The sequence below is a fragment of the Pagrus pagrus genome (assembly GCF_965226575.1).
Source record: "Pagrus pagrus genome assembly, chromosome: 4".
In the NCBI taxonomy this organism is placed as follows: Eukaryota; Metazoa; Chordata; class Actinopteri; order Spariformes; family Sparidae; genus Pagrus; species Pagrus pagrus.
Window position 1 is genome coordinate 3,580,855 of NC_140188.1, and position 23,950 is coordinate 3,604,804.

Sequence of the window (23,950 nt, forward strand, 5' to 3'; positions counted from 1 at the left end):
CAGCTGTGTTATTACCTGCACATATTACAGTACAGATGGTTTTAATCCAACATGGATGCAGAAAACCTTCAACCTGCCTCTGAACATTATTATCTGTCTCAAACATCCAGAAGAAAATGTATATTAAGATCCATGTAATGAGCATTAATAAGATGCTTAATAAACATGTTTATTGTCGGATTGTGAGGCATTTAAAGGAACAATATGTAAGATTGCACCATCTACTGAAGCTAGCGTGATAACCAGCTAGCCCCGGCCGTTCTCTCATTATGACTTTGTACATCAAGAAGAGAGTCCGAGACCCCGTAGATAAAGACGCGTTTTCACGACCCAGTCTACTAAATAAATAAACAAACTCATGAAATGTGACTAAAGGAGATATTTTTACACTTGTGGTTCTTATTAAAGAGAAAAATACAACCATGCACCGTCTGCATTCAAGAGTCTCTTTGACCAAACTTAAATGAGTGTACGTTGTAAAACTTACTTCATTTAAACTCACCAACACACTTTTAGTTTGTCTTTCCACAATCACCTCTGGTCTTCAGAGTAAGATGTGAGAATATTGATGCTCTACATGCTGTAAATCACCTCTGTACTGTTTCCCCCGTCGGTCTCAGTTTTTCTCCAGAGCGCTTTGCCTTTTTGTGCGCCTGCTCCGAGTCCAAAATCTTTCTGACGCATTGTAGCGTCAGAAAGACGCTGGTGACGTCATCGACGCCCTTTTTCCTTTTTCCTGGCCTAGACGATAATATTCACTATATTTCTGTCTCCTGTGGATGATGTCATGCAGCCTCATCCTTCTCGCTCTGATGTCTTGAGGTCATATAAAAAACAAACGGATGTAAACGTCAAAGCGGCGGTGTCGATCCTACAGCGGCGGTTGTCAAGATATTGCTGTCATAGAGTTTAGTTAGTTTTTAATAATTACCAGCTAATTAATGCAGAATTAGGCATGTTTTAATCTCAAGAAAGCAACAAAAAAAAGAATAGTTAAGGTTTAACAATTACAAAATAGCTAAGTTGGTAAATGTGTTTGTAATGCTGAAGAAACTCACAGGGCTTCGATTCATTTATTAGCACTTACACAAACTTGTAATCTAACAATTAACGCGTGAATTATGCTGTTATAAACGCTTATATAATCGTATTACTGCTACTGAGCTTATAAGGACATGTAAGGGCTTTATCACCTGTTACCCAACGCTTGTTACAAGACTTGAGAAATAAAACAGACCTCAGAGGAATACATTTATTGGCTAAATGAGAAAAACAAAAACCGACGTGTGCTTTACATTTCATGTGGGAACACGTTTTGGAAAGCTGTACAAACATCAGGGCTCTTCTCTCTGATGGGAATATTGATTTCATTCATGGCTTTGACGACATTAAAAAGCTACAATTTGGGATTCATGCTAGTCCTGATAACTTTATGAAAACAGCTGCACACACCAATCCAGGAAGGCAAACCTTGTTAGTTCTCAGAGCGATTTCATGTATCAAACAGGAAGACATTGTAGAAACAGATGTACACTGAAATATCTAACTGCCTTAAATACAATCAGTCATCGAAGCTCAGAAAAACAAAACATCCATATGCAAAAAGAGGAAAACATAAAACAACATATTGTTTTCATAGCCCCCAGGCTACACTCTGCACAAACACCCGACTCTGGAATGTTCTTCTCCATTTAAAAACTGTACATATTGCGGTTCCTTTCAACCCAAATGCATCATATTTATTCCTCTGATACAGAACACAAAAACATTAAAGCATCTCATTTATCTGCTCGTCACCAAACGACCGCAGGCGAGCCGGCTAGGCTACAACTAACATGATTCAAAGAGCCGTTTGCACAAAACAAAACTCAAAAACAAACCAAACTGAAGCCCTTGGTCTGCTGAGGTACGAGTGACGGGTTCACTCTAAAACAAACTGTCCGTTGAAAATCAATAAAAAGTTCATTACTGCAGGAGCGATTCATGTTTCACTATCTCCAAATATTACACAATTATATCTTCAAGTCCTGGCTGTTAACAAAATTAAAAAGACTTCATGTAAAACCACTGATTTCGTTTTAAGTACGTCAGGTTTTTTCTATTTAAAAAGGAACATTTCACCCAAAAATTTAAATTCAGGGGCCGCTTACACGATAATGGTTTTTGCCTAAAAAGGGCAGAGAGTGAAATCTTTTTGTCTTAATTCACTTCATTGTTGTTTAACTGCAACGTTACACCGGCACCGACTCGCCTGGAATGCACAATACAGCATTTTCACTCTTTTTTGTGGATCACCACGTTGTCGTATACACGCAGAACTTTTTGGAAAAATGTTTCCATTTTCAGCAAACCTGCTGTCATTATCTACTCACGCCCCCCTTCGTATTTAAAAAGGGGTGTAAATAACATCTATTCAAATTCATTTGGGATCTCAGGGCTTCTGGAGACTTGGATTATGCTGTACGAGCTGTAAGGAAACATTTTTATGTTTCTGTTGAGTCTCCAGCGAGAACACTGCAACGCTATTTTGCTGTGAAGCTCCAGAAATGTTTGGTGGACTACGAAACTTCACCTGACTTTTCAATCAGCATGGGGGTGAGGAGATGGTGCCTGAAATTGAATCTTTGGGTGAACTGTTCCTTTAAGCTTTTTTGACACTTAATTTTAAAAACAAGATTTCCATCTAAGGGGAGAGGACGACTCGTATCAGACGGATATGACAGTTTTCTCTTAAGAGCTGATGATTCACAGCCCATCAGGATCATGACAGCTCCGTCTGAATCACTGAAAATACCAAACGTTTTCTGATTATGAAGCAGAATTACATAATTCGATAAAAAAGCAAACGGACCGACTGATCTAAGAACATAATTAGCATTTTGATAGAATTCGAGCCGAGGAGGAGATGTGAGGAAGTCACATTGTGTTCTGTCAAAGTGCCTTTAAGCAAGACACCTGATCCTAAAGTTAATCCGGGTGAGAGCGTCAGCCAAACGACGGCATGTTGCTCACAGCCAGTCGCTCACTCCGATTCACATCTGACCCACATGATCACTGAAGTCAGTTATTCTACACACGCACGCACACGCACACACACAGAGACAGAAGGCCTGCACAGCTGGCTCTGACGTAAAACATAAAATAAATGACATTAAAAACATCCCGATCTACCTGCAGTGCAGCTCATGTAAACAAGCTGAAGAACTCTGACTGTTCATGTGTCTTTAGACGTATTCTCGCTCAGTGGGATCTGATATGAACAATAGTATTTCCCTGTAAAATCTAACAAACAAAGTCATTAAAAGCCACAAAATAAAAGCAGAGAGCAGGACAGGCTGGAGGGTGGAGTCCCATCTCTACATTATGAGGACCAATGGATCTGAGATCACTGATGATCAGCCGTCACTCACAACAGATGTTTAAAGTTTCAAGACTAGAGCCGTGATGAGTCTGTAGTGAGACGGCTTTGCATGTGAAGGTTAATCCAATTTTGTTCTGCAGGAAAATTAAGTCTGATGATGTTTTTCCAATTATAACTTACAATAACAGTCTTGTCTGACGTCTCGTTTCCACACCGTTAGTTTTGTGTCCCGTCGTGTTCAACGTGATGAAATACATTTCTTTTCAGGTGGGTAGAAACGCCACCGCTAATGTGAGAAAGGTAATTTTCTCTGTTTTTATATGCGTGTGAATGTTATCAAGACAAAAACAGGCCAATAACGCGTGGTGACAAATAAGTGAGGCCTGCCAGGTGTGGAGCCGGCGTTATAGAGCCAGACATAGTTTGTTAAATGACATTTCTACAGGTGTGGCCTTTTGGACAAATTGGATCAGGCTCAGTTCATTTCCCTTAATCAGAAAACCCCTGTGAGAACGACAGATTAAAGCTTTCCCGTATTAAAAACCAGTGAATTATTTTCATACCTTTACACTAAACAGAGTGAGACAAAACCTGGCTGAGCGCTGGCTCAGAGGTGATCCAAGAGGCTTTAAAACAGCTCAGAGAGCTGAAGAGAGGCTGGTCCATGGTGGCGCTGTACAGTCCTCCTCATGATGGTTTGAGTCTTTTTTTCTTTTTGATTCGGTGTGTGACGTCACTGCAGTGATGAGTAGTGTGATGCTCTTCATCCATCTCATGTTTCCATCCTCCTGAGAGGTGGGTCTGTTTGTTCCCAGCAGCTTCAGCCTGTTGATACAAACACAGGGAGGAAGTGGTGGTGCAGCGGCCAAGAACATGTGTGAATGTGTGTGAGTGTGTGTGTGAGTGTGTGTGAGTGTGTCATTTTGCTCAATGCTTTTATCCAAAGCACATCACGGTACCATAAGTGTGCACATTCATAGAGCGAGCCGCCCCGGGGGAGGATCCTGACTGCGACTATAGCAGCATTATTTCCGTCACTCTGCACATTCAGCTCGTCTGCTGCTGAATGGGACAAATCATCACATGCAGAGCCCCTAATAATCTATACTGAATCATCCAGCTGTACACGTGTACGCACACTTTCCTGATCTCTACGTCACAACCAGCACTTTTACCTCCATCCTCACAATAAAACATGTTTCAGTTTAAAGTCATTGGTAAAGAAGTTGGAGGCTATGCACATATTCTTATTCCCCACCTAATTGTGTCAACATCAAATCTGTCCTGCAGATGAGATTATTATAGTGAAAGCCACTGGCAGACCTACAATGTTGTTCAAAATGGGCAAAATAAGAAAACTACTTGGTCAAAGATTTGCGATGCATATACATAATTAAAGTCATATTGTCAGAAATGTTTGAGGATGACGCTAATATTTCGTTTTCAAGCTTTTATCGCGCGATACTGATCAGAGCTGCCACGGTCAACACATGACATTTATCGCCAACTATTATGATAATAGTTTAACTGGTTTGAGTTATTCAGCTTGTTAATTGTGAATAATTTCTGGTTTCTTTCCTCCGCTGTGACAGGAAACTGAATATCTTTGGGTTGTGGACAAAACAAGACATTTGAGGACGACATCTTGGACTTTGGGAAACACTGATCGACATTTTATAGACTGAAAAACTAATCGACAGATTCATCAACAACGACCCATGCCTACTGTAAACTCTGCTGCCTGTACCCTGTACGCATGTTTGGGTGAAGTTAAAGGAGGGTGATTTGTTTCTCTTTAAAACAAACTGACTAAAGGATCACCAGAACTGTGTTAGTGTTTTTTAAACAGGGGTGCATGCTGCTACTTGAGTGATTCACGTCATTCATCTCCATCCACGGTCAGATCCTCCACCCTGGAGTCTCACAAGATTTAATTCGATCAGACTTCAAACGGTCTCCGTTCTGTCTGCCCATCATCTGTCCAGCAGGCTGCAGCTCATTTCCTCTCAAAAGCCTTTTAAAAACCTAATTGTGCCTCTAATTTCCCTGGTTTCCTGATCTCCACCCCGACACCGACACACAATAACACTGCCACACAGTCACATCAACAGATGTGTGTGTGTGCATGCGTGCACATGCGCATACACACACACACACACACAATGCCCACATGAGCTCATCTGCTGTTTATCACAAATGAGTCACCAGGCGAAGTGTAAAAGCAATCAGTGTGTCATTTACACCACAGAACAGACGACGATGGTGGAAATCTTCTTACAGTGAAAATGTTTCATCTGGTATTTTCATCAAGTGAACTTTAAAAATTAATTACAACAAAGAATTTAACATGTTTCTGCCACAGGTCTTCATTAAACAACAACGAGAGAACTAAAGAGGAACTGCATTTTCCTGATTAATCGATTAATCAGGAAAACCTTTTCAAAACCTTTGAAAAGAGTTAAAATGGCCGGTTTCCCAGAGACCGCAGTTGTGTCTTCAAATGTTATTTTGTCGGACCAACAGTCCAAACCTCAAATTTATTCAGCTTAACATTGTATAGAGCAGCAAAGATTACTTAATTTATCACTTAGTCAACGGAAAGGAAGTCACTTGCCAATTATTTTGACAACTGATTCATTAAAATTCAGTTAATTTTCAAGCAAGAACGTCAAACATTTCCTGGTTCCAGTTTCTTAAATGAGCAGATTAGTCAATAATGAGAATAATCGTAAATTGCAGCCCTGCTTTTGTATGACGAGGAACCAAATCAATAAATCAATCATCAGATAATATCCCGTCACTCAACTAATCCATTAATTGACTAATTGTTTCAGTTCTTCTTCCACAAACCAACTTTGTTTTTATGTTTCTATAACTGATGTTTGAGGATTTCTAATCGAGCCTCAAGCATCCTTTGACCTTTTCACTGAGGATGTTCCTGATGATACATTTCTCTTTGGTTTAAACTACCTGACAAGACTAAAAGTAATAAAACATTAAACAGTGAAAACTGAACACACATTAATCTATAAGGTTAAACGTTGTCCCAAATGATTGCACATATTACATATTAGAGGCAACTGTGTACAGCCTCGTTAACATTAGTAATGATAATGTTAATAAAACAAGATAAGTTTATCTGACTGGTATTTCTGCTGCCCACTAGTGAGGGTAGAAACATTTAATGGACTAGTCGACTAATCTTGCACATCCCTACTTTTAACTGCATCCTGTGTGGCTGCAGCACTTTATCTATTTTAAATTACTTAAGGAAGACGTGGCTGAAAGGTGTCCGCATCATTTTAATTCTATACTTCAATGTTTAAGACAAACGTGGAAGACACTGAGGCCATTTTTAAAGTGCCTCGAAAAACTTATCTATTTGCCAAAGTGATAATACCACAACCACAGCTAAGTGTTTGTGAGGGAGCGACTAATGACTGGACTGGACTGTGGTTAATGCTCACTTTTGAACCACTATGTGCAGAAACACAAATATAAACATCACGCGGAGCTCAACGAGGAGAAAACACTGACTCTAACCAGGGTGAGTGGTCCCTTTTCCCACTGGAGGCTCCCACACTGAAATCCTACACCCTAATGAACCACGGTACCATGAAGTGCTTTGGTTACAAGTGTTCACCGAGTGGAAATGTCATGTGGTATAATGTTCAGGAAGTGCAATAAATAACAATAAAAGCTTTTTATGGGTTGGCATCGATAAACACAACTTCACATCCATTATTTCATCAGAGGACACAAAACACAGTCATGTTCAGAAACAGTGAAGTCCCCATGTTGAGGCACCACAAGTAAAGTTATCATTGTACTTTTGTCCTAAAAGTTGGACCACAGATGCTTCACTGTTTGGACTGATCTCCTACTCGGAGGTGCTTGATGAATACAGGCCCTGATTTTATGAGTCGATCCCCAAGCTCTTATTTGGCTCTGCTCAGACGCATGTTGTCATCCATGTTGGCTGACGCATCGCCCTCTCAATCTGTGCACCATCTTAAATCCAGATTTGTTCAGGACATTCAGAGATTATTATGCCAGCGAACACATTCTTTGAGTCCTAAACATAACAGGTTTATCTCCTGGGATCGTTGTTACATACAGTGATTTATGAGTGTAATACTTTTGATAGGCAATGATGCAGCAAAGCACGTCTAACTGATAAAAACAAGGTAGTTATCTGGGTTCCCAAGATGCCGTGAAGGTATCAGAAAACAGGCTCACAGTTTACTTTTTCTCGCTCTGCAGCAGTAAATAAAAAAATATTTGATTTAAAAACTGGCATTAACACCAGGAAAACTGACCGAGCGAGAATAAGAGGCGTTGCACCACAGTTTGGTAAAGCAGGTAGCATGCCATGCAATGATGCAAGCATTTTCATCACAGCCGGAAAAGGGTAAAAAAAACAAAAAGAAAAGAAAATACATGACACGGGAGATGCACACAGGAGGAGGGAGGACAGGGGCAGTGTACAGCACACAGGGAGTAAATACAGAAGACCATTACAGGAGGTAAAGTCAGTACATTCAGTCCATTACAGAAGGAGCAGGAAGACAGCCAGGAGGAGTTTCAAACAGGAAGTGGGGTCCTGATTGGTTGGAGGAGGCAGTGATGCTGCGACAGGCTCGTGACAGATCCAAGAAACAGGCAAAACACTGTGCTTGTGTGCGAGTGTATAAATATCTCTTTGGATTTGCCATCAAACGGCTCCTCCCATCATTTATTTAGACATGGGGGGGGGGGGAAAGAAGGCTGAGCGAGCGGGAGAACCACAACAAGGAAAACAAAGATGAGGAAATCAAACAGACACAAGCACAGAAATTAAAAGAAGAGTGAAGCGTGAGTGGGCGTTAGACGAGCGCAGGGGATTTCTTACAGTAAACCACAGTCTCAAAGTCAGTGATATGGACCGCACCTGAGGACGTCTGCTCTGTCTCTGCTGCCGGAGCAGTGTCGGTCTCAGCGGGCGCAGCGTCGGTCTCAGCGGGCGCCGTGTCGTCATCTTCCCCTCCTGCTGGTTCAGAGGAGCTCTGGTCGGCCTCCAGAGTGGCCGGAGGAGGAGGAGAGTCCGGTTTGTCTACTCACAGAGAGAAAAAGAAGAGTGTCTGATCCATTCGACTGATCTGTTCAGTATTGATCACCATCCAAGAACATGTTTGTGTAAAAAAACATTTATGCTTAGAGGGAGTTTTGGGCAAATTCATTGATTTAGTTTCATTTTTAGCTATTTTTAACAGTTTGGCTGTGGGGACGGCAATGATAGACTGTTGGTCCAGAATATAATATTGACAACAATTGGCTGGAGTTGTTCAGACGTTCATGACGCCTACATGATTAATCCTACGGACTCTGGTGATACACTGACTTTCCACCATTACTACCATGATGTGTTTTTGTAGTTCAGAATGAAATATTTTGACAACACAGAACAAATCATGCCGATCCCCTGACTTTCCATCTATCGCCATTATCAGGTAAAAAAATTTGTCCAATAATTTAGCATGCTAAGATGCTAATCTTGATGTTTCTAAACCTGATTCATATGTTGGTGTGCGGCGGCAGGAGTGCTTGCAGTGGTACAAGTAACCCACGGAGCTACCGTCGGGACTGTCAGGACTGTCAGGACTGATCATGGATACTGTGTCTTTTCGTGCGTCACAGAAACGAAGCACTTCGAGCATCGAAAGGAAAAAGTAGGCAGGCAAGAACGGAAAAGATGGGCTTCACGTGGTGTTTTTAATGCCCATTATGAATCGCTCATATGGAGAGGGCAGAAAAGAGTACCAGCATGGTAACGGCAGCTTGTGAGAAGTGCCAGTACGCAAGACAAAGTCATGGTGAGCTACTTGGAGGCAGCGGAAACAAGTTGTTAACACAAATTTGACACATCATCACATTTACGTTGACGTGGTGATCTTGTATGCAAACAGCTGCTCATTTACATTTCCAGCAGAGCAACATTATCATTCATATGGAGTCGTGTTAGTGTCCACAAGATGAATATATTCCAGTATTCACTCTCTTTTAACTCTTTGGTCTCTACGTTCTCCTAAGAGAAACATCTTTTTTTAGATTTTCTTTACCTGGCGATGGAGCAGCAGGTGTTTCCTGGTCCGTCGTAACAGCAGCCTCACTGACCTCAGAGGGGGCGGGTTCAGATGGCGGTGGGGCGGGGTCAGATGGCGGTGGGGTGGGGTCAGATGGCGGTGGGGTGGGGTCAGATGGCGGTGGGGTGGGGTCAGATGGCGGTGCAGCGGGGGAGTCTGGCTCTGGTTCTGACACGATCACAGTCTGCTGGGGTTTAGTCTTCTCTGAAGGAGAGGAAACATCTATGGCTGAGCATGGAAGGCAAAGAGGGGAGGGGGGAGGTGAAGATTGGGGGAGGAAAAGGTAAAAGACAGAGGGGAGAGGGTGGGGAGGCAGAGAAAAGAAGAAAAAGTAGAGATGAGACCAGACACAAGGAAAGTCGAGCAGAGAAAATGAGAAACAAAATCAAAGCCAGAGAAGAAGAGAGCTACATTTCAAACAGCATTTCTTTCTCCACCACCAACTTTCAATCCCGACATCGAGACAAATCACAGAGACATCAGAAACTCTGTGATTTGAGAGAAAGATCAGAGTGATAGATTCCTTTTTGTATTTCAAATGCATCGGTGTTATTTTGAATTATTTCCTACTTGACTTTTTGAAAAGGTGACACCTCAGCAAGCATCTGTACCTGTATCCTCCTCTTTCTGTGGTTCAGCTGGTTCAGCTGGTTCAGCTGGTTCACTGGAGCTGGCAGCTTGGCTCTCCATCTCCTGCTCCTGCTCCTGCTCCTGCTCCTGCTCCTGCTCCTGCTCCTGCTCCTTCTCCTGCTCTTTCTCCTGCTCCTTCTTCTGCGGCGGGCTGGCCTCCAAGCTGGGAGGTTTCAGCGGGCTCTCCCCTCCCATGCTGCTCCGCGGCGACAGCATCTCCATCTCCTCCCCCCAGTCTGAAACAGGCTGGTGGCTGTCCAGCGGGGAGAACGGGCTGAGGGGCTTCCCTCCCTCGGGAGACTCCTGAACTGCTGCCGGTGGCGGGATGTGGACCTTTGGCCTGGAAGTCCGCTGCTCTTTGGGGCTTCCTGCTGATCGAGAACGGTGTGCGGGAGATACAGAGGAGTTGTCTTTGCTCTTGGATGGTTTCTCGTTCCCCTTGTCTTTCTTCTCGTCGCCCCTGGAGTCGTGTTCTGAGTCACTCCCTTCCTCCGCGGCTTCGTCTTCGAAATCACTGGCGTCCTCCCATTCGTCCTCATCCTCCTCCCCGTCTCCATTTTTCTCCTCCGCCTGTGAAAAGATGGGAAGAGGGGATTACTGGTTAAGTAACTGAAAATAATTTGCACTTAAAAACCTGCAGTGACCCATTTACACATTCTGTACTTTGGGTAAACATTGTTTTCACCAGGCGTCCAGAAATATGACCCATATATGATCTTAAGCTTTAAGATTTGGTCTCAACAAACTCCTGAGGGAAAAATCTGGCTCTGTAGTTAAATTCCTGTTTCTTTCAGTAGTCTTTTGTGTCTTTAGTGAGCGCATTATTAATCCGGATGAAGCCCCTCTACCTTCTGTGGTGCAGCAGCTTTGGACTTCTCCTCCTGTTTCTCCTTCTTTTTAGGCTTCTCCTCCCTCTTTGTCTTGTCCTCTTTTTCCTTGTCCTCTTCTTCTTTCTCTCCTTCCCAGCGGTTGTCATGCATGCTGTTAAAAGAATCCAGATGTGTCAGAAGTCACACACTACAGCAGACTGAACAGAAAACCTTTCAGACATGGTGGAGGAGAAGCTGCGACGCTCAGATTCACCTGTAGCTTGGTTTCTGTCCTCGGCCCCTTCCTCTGCCCCGGTCCCCCCGGTCCCCCCGGGGCCCCTGGGACCTGCCCTGAGACAGGAAGTCACCAAATGTCGGAGCTCTAGGAGGCCGCTTGCTGTCGTCTGGAGGAAAAATTAATGGTGAAAGTAAATCACATTGCTTTGGCAATATTAAAACTAAAAGGTTGGGGTCAGAAAGGGGAGGGACTGACAGATGATAAAAGAGATGATGGATGTTCAATGTCATACAAACCCCATTCTGCAATAATGTAAGAGTGGAGTTCTTCTGAATAAGACATTTAAATGAGTATTTAGTAAAAACGTAACATCAGAGTCGAGACTTGAGTAACAGTGACAGTCCTGCAGAGTCCATCTGAACTCTGGGACAAGGTCAAACGTCTATTAGCTTGGTGGTGGGTGATGGATGACTCCGACTCCCGATGACTGGGAGGGAAGGAGAGGACATCTTACACATTTTTAAGAGGATAAACTGAGCTACAGACTGAATACTGTGTGCAACAGTCTTTAAAAAGATCATTTTAAGATCACTATGGTTGTAGAAATGCTGAAACTGAGCTGTTCAATAGCAGCATACTGTACAACAGACTGTAATTTCAACATTAATATACAACTTGCTTCAACAGAGTTCAAGTGTTTTACAGTAACTGACGAGCCAATTCTACACGCTCATCGAGCAAAAAGCCGCCGAAAAGGCCTGTCCAGTGCCAACAGCGAGGGACGCACCGTACCAACTACAGCCACAGATGCTCACTGACTGACCTCGTTCCTTTTCAGACAAGGTGAATCATTTTGTTTTTATATAAACATCATTAGGAATTAATTAGCAAAAACATTTTAAAAACCTTGGGTAGGAAAATTTTCACCAAAGAAACTGTGAAAACACACAGTGGGTTGTATATTCTACACAAGGGATACTCTAACAAACCTTATAGTAATCAATATAATTCACCATTTTCTATTTCAGTCACAAACTGTGTTACAAGCAAAGGACCACTCAATCCCAGTCCTAATTTATCAAAAATGAGAGATGATGAAAGGAGACAGAAATAATGAGAAAAATATTGGAGGAAAGAAATGATGGCTGTGTGGAAGAGATGTGACACAAAGTAGTCGATTAATCATTTCGTTTCACACAAAAATGTCAAACGCTGGTTCCAGTTTCCTAAATGTGAGGATTTGCTGCTTTTCTTCATCATTCATGACAGGAAATGAAGAGTCTTTTGGTTTTGGAGTGTTTCTTTGACAAAAGCACTTTGAAGATGTCACTTTGGGCTCTGTGAAACTGCAATGAGCATTTTTCACATTTTTTTTACATTTGTAGACTAAACGATTAATGGCAAAAATAACATGACAGATTAATCCATGATGAAAATGATCAGTAGCTACAGTACTAAAGGAAATGATAAAGAGTGGAAGGTGTGGAAAATAAAAGGCAGTGAGAGACGTAGAACAGATGATGGGAGGGATGAAGGAGGGCCAGAGAGAGGGAGTGTATATATATATATTTAAATAAGAGTAAAGTATTGAGGTGTGAAGGAATGAGAACAGTCAGTTGAGGAAAGTCGTGAAGGGAGGGGAGGGAGAGCAGAGGATGGAGGAAGAGAGAGAGAGAGAGAAGGTCAGAGACCAAAAGCAGAGACGAGGGATAAGAGCATGAAGGGGGAGAGAGGAGGGGAGGATGTGATGAAAAAGGTCAGAAAGAGAAAGATACAAGTACAAAAGAAATGAAGGGATCAGTGAGGAGAGGATGATAATGAAGAGATTGAACAGAGCGGCTCGGGGCTGTGAAGAGGACACTCAGTCATTCCAGAGAACACACACACACACGCAAACGCACATACACAAAGCGAGCGCAGGCTTTAATGTGGGGCAGGTGTAATGCCATAATCTGTAATATACTCTGCGGTTACAGTCAGACACAAAGAAAAGATAAAAACAGGACCGAACAGCAGTTAGAAATAATTCTCAGCTTGTGTTTGAACCTTCGCACAGAACAATGACACAATCACTGCGACTGGTGATTAGACTTTCAGCAGATCTCCGGCCGTAAAGACGGCAAAGATCACCCACACGGTACTTAGAGAAGGCAACACAACACTGTGAACTATTTACAAACACTGGTGGACAGATTGGTGTGTGTGTGCAGTCAGAAGCTTTTAAAGTGCTGCCAGCCTCGGGGAAAGATTAGCAAATCCTTACAGATGCTCACCCAATTCCAAAGAAATCCCTGAGAACGACTGGACTCCGTTTGACCTCCACGTTTACTGTCTCTGCATCAGTACGGCCGATTTTATTGATACAAATTAATTGTATTAGGGCAGGAAGTGTGTAGGTTAAAGGGTAACTCTTCTGTGGAAGCTGCATGTAATCTGATAAATTGCCTCCAGTGAAATCACTGGTCACTGCATTGTGGGTAATGTAGGCAACAGGTTTTGAAATGCAGTCCACTGGTCTCGCACTACACTCCAAAACACTGTTGGACTCATTATGGACATTTTAAAAAGAAAATGATCAAAATCAACACAATACAACCAGAGCTATCACCTGTTTTACTCCACACATTCTTCTTCCTTTTCAAAATCTGTCTGCATTACCCACAATGCAATTTAGCCACCGAGTGACATCACTGGAGGCAGGTCAGTAGGAACCAGGGTTGCACACGGTGAGCCAGTCTGCTTAAACACAATTAACTTCTATTTTTAACAGTGGACTAAGTTGAGTCTAGTTTTGTGAGTCAGGGCTGAGTTTGGTTTTGGGTGAAGCTGTTGTGTTTCAGACACACACAACTGGAACAAAAACACACAGTTTAGTCTCAGTCCCATGCTGTGGTCTAACCTGAGGCCCTGCCCCGAGGCTCTGCACGAGAGTTACGGCCCCGGGCTGCAGAGAGGACACACACAAACACATTACAGCACGCCTACCACAAACACACACACAGACCTCGTCCGTAACACAAATAAAATAAATCAAAGACATCAAAACTATGTAAACATTAATAATCTAGCTACTAAACTGAAACTTATGATCACCAGTGAGGTAAATGTGTTGTGTGGTAAAGGCTGCTAAAATCTGTCAAACTGCTTCTTGTTTTATCAAGTTAGGTCTTCCTATCTTCAAATAACCTTATTTTAGCACACAGTCCGAGTAGTGCCTTTATTTTTAACTTTTAGATTTTAATCAGTGCAGTCTCAGGGGAAAAACTCTGCAGTGTGGACAGTGTGCGGGAGTCTGACGTCTGGTGTTTAATTAAAATATGTAGTTGGGCTCCTTAAATGTGAACTACCAACACCAAGCGACCAATCGGAAGAAAGAGCAGCATTAAAGATTCAAAGCCACTTAAACAGAATTAGCCTTGGTTTGCTGCTCTGTGTGTCTGATGTTGTGGCTTTAGTCAACAGCCATGTCCTGGGACTACCACCGTCCCACAGTAAATTATTTTATCATCCGGATGACTGACTGACATTTAACAACATACATGTGCAAAATCAAGCCATAAAGCTCCTCTGTTGACACTGTAAAGAGTCGACCTCAGAGTCTCAATGCTTTAATCTGAGTCAGTCTCTGGCTGTCAGGGTTAAATGTCGATTTAAATAGAAAGACTAGAACTACACTTGATCTACTGTTAAACTCAATTTACATGGTAAAAACACTAAATCGTAATCTTTCTTTGTATTTTAAATTCAAATTGATCACATATTTTATCAATAATTTATCCCCAGAAGAGCAATTTAAAAAGTACATACGGCTGAGAACACACACAAATATCTTAGTAACACACAGAACAAATAAAACAACAAATAGTTAAAATATGTTTTGCTAAAATGTGAAGAATGATTAATTCTTTGGTTGAGTTTTGGCTCCAGGTGAGCGTAAGTCAAGGACAGCTGTCACTTATCATTCAACAGACAACAGAAAAATACTCGCATCAATTAAGAGTGAGGAACGGTTAATTACAAACCTTATTTATACAACAAAGATGTTGTTGTGCACCATTTTGAAATATGTTGAACTTACAATAAATCTATTTTTTGGCAGGTTTTTGGTGGTCACTGCTGTTTATCTACTTATTGTTTTAACCTTCACTGAAGGAGAATCAGTTAGCGCCCAGAAACGAACGCTGGGGTCCTTCTGAAAGCTCCTCGCAGATCAGAACGACCGCGGCTTAAGAGGTTGATTTGAACTCCGGGGAAATTCAGCGAGCGTTTACATAACGAGCTTAATCAACTTAATTAGCTGGAGGAGAGAGATGGTGTTGTGTCCTATGATGTGTGTGTGTGTGTGACGACATGTTGGATTGACACGGGATGGAGGAGGATCAACGATCTGCTGCTGTCCTAGTCCTGCCAGCTGCTGTGTAACCACGGCAACAGCACAGTACTGGTGTGTGAGTGTGTGTGTGTGTGTGTACTTGCCTCTCCTGCTGCCCTGCTCGGGTGTGTTGCCCTCTGCAGCCACATATGGGTCCTCCTTGAACCTGTGAAAAAAGCCGAAGGGTCAGACAGACACGCACACACGGATACACACCAAGCATCAGTGTGTCCTTCTTGTCACGAAACTCTGAGCGGCTGTCAGTTTGAATAAAGATGACGACAAACTCTTTCTGTCTTCACGTCCTCCGTCTTTGACGAGGACCTCGGAGGAGACTTGATGTATTTGCTATGCCATTTGCTATTTTCTACGATGGACCACTGCTGAGTTTACTGAAGTCTCGCTGTGGCCATTTTGAATCTCTGCTCGACTTGAGATTATAAACAGACTCACCGCATGAACAGAGAGGTGAACACACCACGGGGAAGGAGAAAATTTGGTGTACAGAGGAAAATGTGCCCTCGTAGCTCTCTAGATAGATTCAGGTAGATTTGGGACGTAATTCACTCATCTGATATCAGACTGATGTCCACAGCTTCCACAGTCTTGAAAATTTACAACTTTAAATGGTTGATAATGTTCAGTTTTTTAAAGTTGAGCTTAAAGTTGCCATAGAAACGTGCTCTCCGACACCTGTGTGTACACAAAAACTTCTAATCTGCAGTTCAAATACATTTATCTGGAATACGTTTAAATTGAATGCAGTTTTATTTAGTGCTGTGTGGTTTACTACAGCATCCTGTAATCTTAAAAATAATAATAATTCTCAAGGAAAAAAATAAAAGAGTTCTGATGATCAGTACTGGTGTCAGTTGATATTCAAATTTAAGTATCCGAATCGGATCTGAACTGAGAAAAGTAGATTGTGAACATCAATCTTGATGTATTTGCTTTCAAGACATTTTTCCGAACCAATCCTGTGAAATGATAAAATGATGCACATGTTGGTAACAGTCACTCATGGTTGGGATGTTCTCTTGTGAAACCAGTAACTTAATAAGGTATAATTAGAGTAGAAATGCTACAGTTAGTTTTGTTGTCTTTGTGACTTTGAGTGCGTTATGCTTTTGTGAATTAGTTATCTCGATGCTGCTTACATCCTCCGTGTGCTAGATCTCCCTTTGAGATACGTACATGACTTTTTATTATCAATGTGATCAAAGTGGAGCTGCAACAATGAGTCGGCTGACAGAAGATTAATCATCAGTTACTTTAATAATTGAATGATTTTAGTCCAAACATTTGCTGATTACTGTTTCTCAAATGTGAAGAGAATTTAAGATGCTGAAGACGTGCACAAACAGCAGATACTCTGGATTGTGACCCATTTGAAGCTTGGCACCGTTCCTCAGGCAGCATCACAGAAATCACAGTGTCTCCTGAAAAATAAATGTTCTCTCACATGTTCTCCGTCTTCTGTGCATCCCACTCTCGTCTCCACTGGCCCGTAGCATTACGATGGCGTGCAAGTCTCTCCTCATCAATCTGCTCGCGCTCCTTCTTCCAGCGCAGGTACTCTGCTCTCTCCCGGCCGGTCATGGACATGGTCATGTCCACAGAGCCTTTAGGACCAGGCCTTCGACTCTGCAGGGACAATTAAATTATTAATTCCACAGTAGGAAGGATAAAAATTAAAAAGAATGGTTTGTTTGTTAATTACTCACAGTCCACTCTCTCTCCAGTTCTGTCCCTGTCTTCACGTTGTCAAAGTCCAGCCCTCCCCAGTTCCGTACATGTCTCCTGCTGCCCTCCTTGCGGTCTATGTCTGGTGCAGGCCCTGAACGTCTCGGGTCGTCCAGGAAGTTACGGATCGGTTTGTCTCCATCCGACTAAAGAGAACAATTCGTCATGTAACAACAAGTATCCTCCACATTCATTAAGCCCAAAGCATATTTCGATTAAAGTGCTGAAGCTTAATTTAAGTGTGGTTTCTCCTCAAATCACAATTCACAACATTGATAATATATACTTTTATTAAAGAAAAAAGGCATAGATGGGCAGCAGAATTTTAAATCTGGGACCAAAACAGGGACAGATATCATTACAAACTGACAAAAAAGGGAAAACTGAGTTGCGCTGCTCAATCAATAATATGAGACAAGTGATTAACGGATCAACAAACATGAGCGTCTGAGGAAACTTGATAAAAATAATCCATGAAAACAGTGACTCTCTCACCCGCTGTCCTCTCTCATACTCTGCTATTCTCTCCATTTCTTCATTCATCTTCTCAATGTTCTGTCGCCTCTTCTCCTCCCACTCCTGTCCAAAAAAACATAGTGATATATTACAATGTATTACTTTACACATACCAGACATTAACATTGGCATTCAGACTGCAAACAGCCTCACAGGATTTAACACCTCAGGAGTTCACGGCGGGAAATATTTTTTTACAGCTGCAACTAACGCCTTTGCAACCCCCCCCTTCTGACCTTCCTTGATTCCTCCATCGGCTGCTCATCTGTTGTGTCTCTCACTTTGACTGCCTTTTATTTTCTTCATCTTCTACGTTCAATCATTTCTTTTAGAGCAGCAACTAATCCGTAGATAATTTGCAGTATCTGATTCATTGTTTTTTCTATAAATGTCAGAAAATTGTGAAAAATGCTCATCACAATTTCCCAGAGCCTAAAGTGACGTCTTCAAGTTGTTTCTTTTGTCAAACCAACAGTTCAAAACACAAAGACTCTTCATTTACTGTCATAAATGACAAAGAAAGGCTGAAAATCTCTAAGTTTTAGAAGCCAGAACTAGAAAATGTTTGACAATTTTGCTTCAAAAACTACTAAAACAATCTGAATATTTGGCAATTAATTTTCGTTAGTCGACTAATTGTTGCATGCATTTAATCACTAAAGTTTCGTAGCTTACTACAGAAATTCATCCGTACTCACCTTTGATTTCCTGTCTGTACCACCTGGTGTCACGCCTCCTCCGCCGCCTCCTCCTCCGCCGCCTCCTCCTCCACCTTCTCCTTCACCTCCACCTCCTCCTCCTCCTCCTCCTCCTCCTCTTCTCCTCCTTCCTCCTCTACGTCCAGGGCCTCCTGACTCCCCATGTTCTCCATCTCTGGGTGTCCTGGGTTCCCTGGGTTCCCTGGGTTCCCATTCTCTCCTCTCCGGACGGCCGCCACCTCCTCCTCCTGCTCCTCCTCCTCTCTGACCTCCCCGACCCACTCGTCCAGACCCCGTCCTCCTGGGGGGGCTGTGGCTGTCGCTTGGCCCTCCGTGGCCGTCGCTCTCCTCTGAGGTCTTTCGGCCACGAGGTGTGCTGGGTTTCCAGTCATTCACGACTCTCTTCTCCTGCAGGAAACACAAACGGTAGTAAGGGTATGATCAGAACATTTACAGTAAATCATACTTAGTGAGTGCTATATTTTCATTGTTTCGGCCGACATAGGAGGGGGGGTCTCAACATGACGGTCAGAAACTTCAGGGGTCATTAAATAATCCTCACACAGAAGATGATCAGGATACATTTTCAAAAAATTACATTAAAAATGAAACCTTTTTATAATCCTTTCATGTCCTATTCTACTATTACGAAAGCGTACTCTGGATATTCAGCACCTATCCCAATGCATTTTTGTGGATTTGCACACATCTACTATCACATTCTAATACCTGGCTGGTAATAAAGGTTTGTGGGTTGGTCAATGGGGGAAAATTAACTTCCTGTCCTGAATTTAACTCCTGTACCTTTCATTTAAAACAGGCTCCATCTCTTGCATCTGCAGAATTGATGCCATATAAAAAGCACAAAAGACTAATCAGGGCTATGGATTATGCAAAACTACAACCTGATGAACTCAGAGAGACTGCGAGGTGAGGAACAGAAAGGCAGCGACTGTTCATCGGGTTTTCAAGGAGCTCTTAAAGCACAGGGATCAGATGTCTGTTGTCAAGCTTTAGAGAAGGTTTAACAGACTAATTAACCAAATTTGACCTTTTGATTTGAATCAATATCCATTCAGACAGGTACACGTGGAGCAGATGCCACCCTGTTGCCATTGTAACCTTTGCAGGTTGAACATCAGGGGTCTGAACTCATCAGTGGTCATTCTGAGGCAATCTGGACCTCAGCAGGAGTCGACTGCCGTCTCTTAGACCTGATTTGCACCAACTTCAGCTGACCTGCTGCAGTCCACAGGAGGCTGATTAGAAACATACTACGAATTTCAATTACCTCCACTCCGGCCTAAACTTTACTGTTTGGTTCACTCTCCCAGCTCTCTTAATGTAGTTTTTGGTTGCAGCATGCAACTGTTTAAAACGCAAAAGTCCCACTGAACACTACCTGCTGAACAGCAGACAGACACCGTTAGAGACTAGCTGGTGATCAGTGGAGCATTAAGCAGCTGAAAAGACAGATATTTCCCTCAGAATTTCAGACTTGTACTCATCCGGTGGAGACAAACACGACTCAAAATAAATGATAATGTTGCTCCAGAACTGCTTGATGTATAAATAGGCAACTGTGCCAACAAGTTCATCACATGAACTAAAAAAAAGTTAGCATCTATACAGAAACCTATGAATACAAGCATATAGCCCATCATCTTTCATTTATTATTTCAGTTACATAAATTGCATGAATACTGTTGCTGATTTGTTTTCTTATACACTGTTGAATTTGTATGGATTTTTGACAAAGTTTCTCTGTGCAATGAAGCTTGAAGCTCAGTGAGCAAACATCAATACACTCCAGCTGCACTCTTTTATTTTCAGCTTCAGAGAAAATTGACAACATGTAGCTCACAAAATGACCTGTTTGTTCAGTCTGTGTTCTCATGGTGCTGCTGGACTGCATCGTCCTGTACCTCGCAGTACACAATAACAGATGTAACAAACTGAAATTGTACACTGAACATAAAGATTTGGATAAACAGATTGCAGAGCTCGTTTTCCAGGACGTTTTGGTACTTCAGTACTGTACTGTTCACTCTGTGCCCGGGTCTGTTGCTATAACAGGTACAATCATCTCAGCTCTGTTTTAAGACATCTGCCAGGAATGTTTGCCAAATCAAATCTTTGCACAGCAGAAGCAGAGGCACAGTAGGTGCATAGCCAACCAATACAGGAACACACACTAAGCAGAAAACAGATGAGAACTTCATTCCATAAACTCTCATATTTTAACTTTGTTATGTTTGGATTTAAAGCTAAAAGCGTGATTGTTTTTAATGCTGTCTTTTCAAATTATATTAGACCAATGTAAGAAGTGAGGTGAATTATTCAGCAGGACTTCCTGATGGCAAATCTGAATTTACAAGACTTATTTTACATGAATATGATGAAGTACCCTGATGTTGACCACTTCAGGTGCTTCTCGTACTTCTTTTTAAAAAGTGTGTGATATTTGTAGGATCTTAAGTTTGTACTGTAGATTAAATATATCAGATTATCGCGCATGCAACTGCCAGCCTACACATGTGACACAAGAGTGGATGCAGAGAACTGACGCGGGGCATGGTGGGTACACTGGCAGGTGTGTGATTGGTAAACTGATCACAGTAATGAGAATCTGTCAGAGTTTATAAGCTGCATCATCAGCCTGCAGCATCATCATCAAACAGATAACGAGGTTATGTTTTCTACAGCCAACAGATCATCAACAAACAAATGATTTTAGAGGATCAATCCGTGAGATTGTGTTGAGCTGTCATGATTTTAAAAAGGTTCAGGATCCACATCATGTCTTACCACTATCGGTTTAGAAAGGTCGACTGTGACGGTGAAGTTTTCTTTCTCCGTCTTCCTTCTGTCCGTCTCCGGCTCATGGGGGGGGCGGGGCTTCCTTGGCGTTGTCACAGCAATGCCTTCCTGCTCGGCCTTCTTCTTGTCTTCTTCTATTTCCTGTTGAGATTGAGAGACTGACTGAGCGTGCGGACACTTACGCAGCTGTGTCCCAAAATAAATATATTGATGATGCCATGTTTAATTGAAAGTCACCCATACCAATAATACTTAAGGAAAATGCTTAAGGGGTCTGATATTAAATGTATTTAAGTATAAAAAGTAATTTCCTGGCAATACATTTCTGAGAGTAACAGTAAAAAGGTAGATTATACATGTATTTACATGTACGCATATACAATATACTATATACTATGGGCCGACCGATCAAATCATATATTCAGCATTTTTCTGATTCTCTCTCTGAATCAGCGTTTTGTTTTTAATATCTGGTTCACAATAAAATAATTAAAAAGCAGCATGCAATCTGCAAAGTAACTAAAGGTAACAAATTAGAGTATCTGACTTCAATAGGGTCAGAATCTGCACCGCACTCCCAAAAGTGATCACAAATTAAATGGAAATAGTTGTCGTGGTACTACAGACTTTTCTGAAGGAAATGCTGGTACTGCTGATGACCTAAATTGAAGGGCACATTCAAACATACATTTTGTGTGTGTGTTTGTGTGTTAAACCTAGCAGTCCATACCTGGTACCTCTTGACAAGCGCTTCATTTTTCTTCCTCAGAGCTTCGATTCGTTTGTCCAGCTCTGCATCCTTCTCCTCCTTGGTCTTGAGATCCACCGCTGAAGACTGGTACAGAGAGGAGGAGGGTTAGGAGAGTAATGAAGAGGAGGCCAGTCTGTCCTAAATGACTTAAAGAAAACACTGGACCACATGAAGTACTGTAAAAACACAGATAACACTCTTTACTATGTCTAAGAAATTAACTGGTTAGATGGACAACAACCTTTGTTTTCAAACTGTTTGTTTTTGATGCACTTGCCAGTTTGTTCCTAAACATCACCTGTACAAGAATCGTGATTTTTCTCATTCTTACTCACCATAGTTGCCTCCGACTGTCACAGGTGGCCGACTGCTTCTTCCTCCTGTGGTGAGGAAGATGAAGAGTCAAAGATTAGTTTATTAGCAATTTTATATAACATTAACATTCAATTACCTCCACCTCCACATCATTACTGATGATAGAGGAAGTATGTTATTGAGCCATCCAAATAAAAGTTAAACATGACAATAAACTTGAGTCTTTGCTGTGATTTGATAACCTCCTATATCCATCCATCCATGGATCCAGGCCAGAACGCCTCTGGATCCCCCAGGAGGAGCTGGAAAGCGTTGCTGGGGAAAAGTTTGTGGAGGGGCAAGTAAAAATCGACTTGGCTTTGGTCAGGTAGATTTCTGACCCAGTTGCTGAGCCTGCAACTGGGAAACTTGAAGCCCCCGGTGCACACGCAGTGAGAATTTAATTAACAGTAAAGTAGCTCATGAAATAATCAATATTTACAAATTGAAAGAATCTATATTTGTGGCTTACGGAACAAAATATATATTTATGTCTCAAAACATGTCTGGAGATAACCTTTAAGTCTTATTAATAAAAATACATACCAGATATCTGTGGGCTACATCATAAGAAATATGACTTTCCTCCATTTTCTATTGCTGAATAATTATGATGATAATAGTTCAATTGATCACTGATTGACACCATAATTAGCTGCTGCCCCACTGCTCCTGTCTGAGGGTCAGACGTGTCCTGATCAAGGTCACAGCTAATCACAGGTGAGGTTACAGCCAGGTGTGAGTATGTGGAGCACAAGAACCCAAATGAATAAATCCTTCATGTGTTTCCAAAGCTTCTGTAAGCGTATTACAACTGCAGACAGGAGTACATATAAATTACCTGAGCCACAACAGACACGATGTACACAGACTGTGGAGGTGATACCGGCCACATTGAACCATTAACATCACTGCACTCTCACAGTTAGCAGTTACACTGATCCATTTGTTGTACTCTGGTCTGCTGGGCAGTAATGTAAGCACACTGAGCCATGTCTGACACAAGGCGCCGAAGCCCCCACGATGGAAACACACCACACACACACGGACCACATACAACTGAACAGCGAGTTAAACATCTACACGCGTGTAACTCACACTTTGTGTTTGATACCTGTATCAGGGGGACTTGTAACGACTGAAGAGCAATGTTGAGACTCGTAGTTCTTTGCCAATTCCTGCTCCTCAGTGCGCCCTCATTATTCGGCTTCCTGTTAGCCGCGGCTAACTTCCTGCCAAATAAAGACCTCCTCTCGCTGCTCTTAAAGACACAGCGTCCATCTTGGACTAAACGGGGAACATCTCGTGTGACTGCCATTTTACTCACTCAACGTTGATCTGTAGTGACTATTTTAATGATTTGGTAAAGAGCGACGTTGATAATCGAAACCAAATGAAGTTAAAGTTAAGTTTTACAAGAAAAATAGTTCCGGAGATATCCGCGAGATGGCGCCAGCGGCCAGCGAACGACTGTGACCTGATAACCGAGCCGTGATGAGGCCAGATCCTGCCGCCCAAACTCTTAAAGGTAAACAC

At 42.2% G+C, this 23,950-nt stretch overlaps 1 protein-coding gene across 3 annotated transcripts; it reads right to left on the reverse strand.

Moving 5' to 3' along the window:
• Window positions 1-1,238: 1,238 nt before the first annotated feature.
• On the reverse strand, window positions 1,239-23,650 carry ccdc9 (coiled-coil domain containing 9). Of its 3 annotated transcripts, none has more exons than XM_084350041.1 (15): window positions 23,529-23,650; window positions 22,396-22,440; window positions 22,040-22,144; window positions 21,298-21,450; window positions 18,490-18,897; window positions 17,771-17,854; window positions 17,257-17,421; window positions 16,995-17,176; window positions 15,637-15,698; window positions 11,197-11,326; window positions 10,962-11,094; window positions 10,095-10,683; window positions 9,460-9,687; window positions 8,292-8,453; window positions 1,239-4,186 (listed from the first exon to the last, which is right to left on the reverse strand). In XM_084350041.1, the coding sequence occupies exons 2-15, from the start codon at window positions 22,396-22,398 to the stop codon at window positions 4,182-4,184; spliced, it is 2,409 nt and encodes an 802-aa protein (XP_084206167.1). In that variant the 5' UTR covers window positions 22,399-22,440; window positions 23,529-23,650; the 3' UTR covers window positions 1,239-4,181. The 3 variants fall into 3 exon arrangements, with proteins under 3 accessions (XP_084206167.1, XP_084206165.1, XP_084206166.1); XM_084350039.1 differs by having other exon boundaries at window positions 9,460-9,711; window positions 23,529-23,647; XM_084350040.1 differs by having other exon boundaries at window positions 9,460-9,711; window positions 23,513-23,642.
• Window positions 23,651-23,950: the final 300 nt, after the last annotated feature.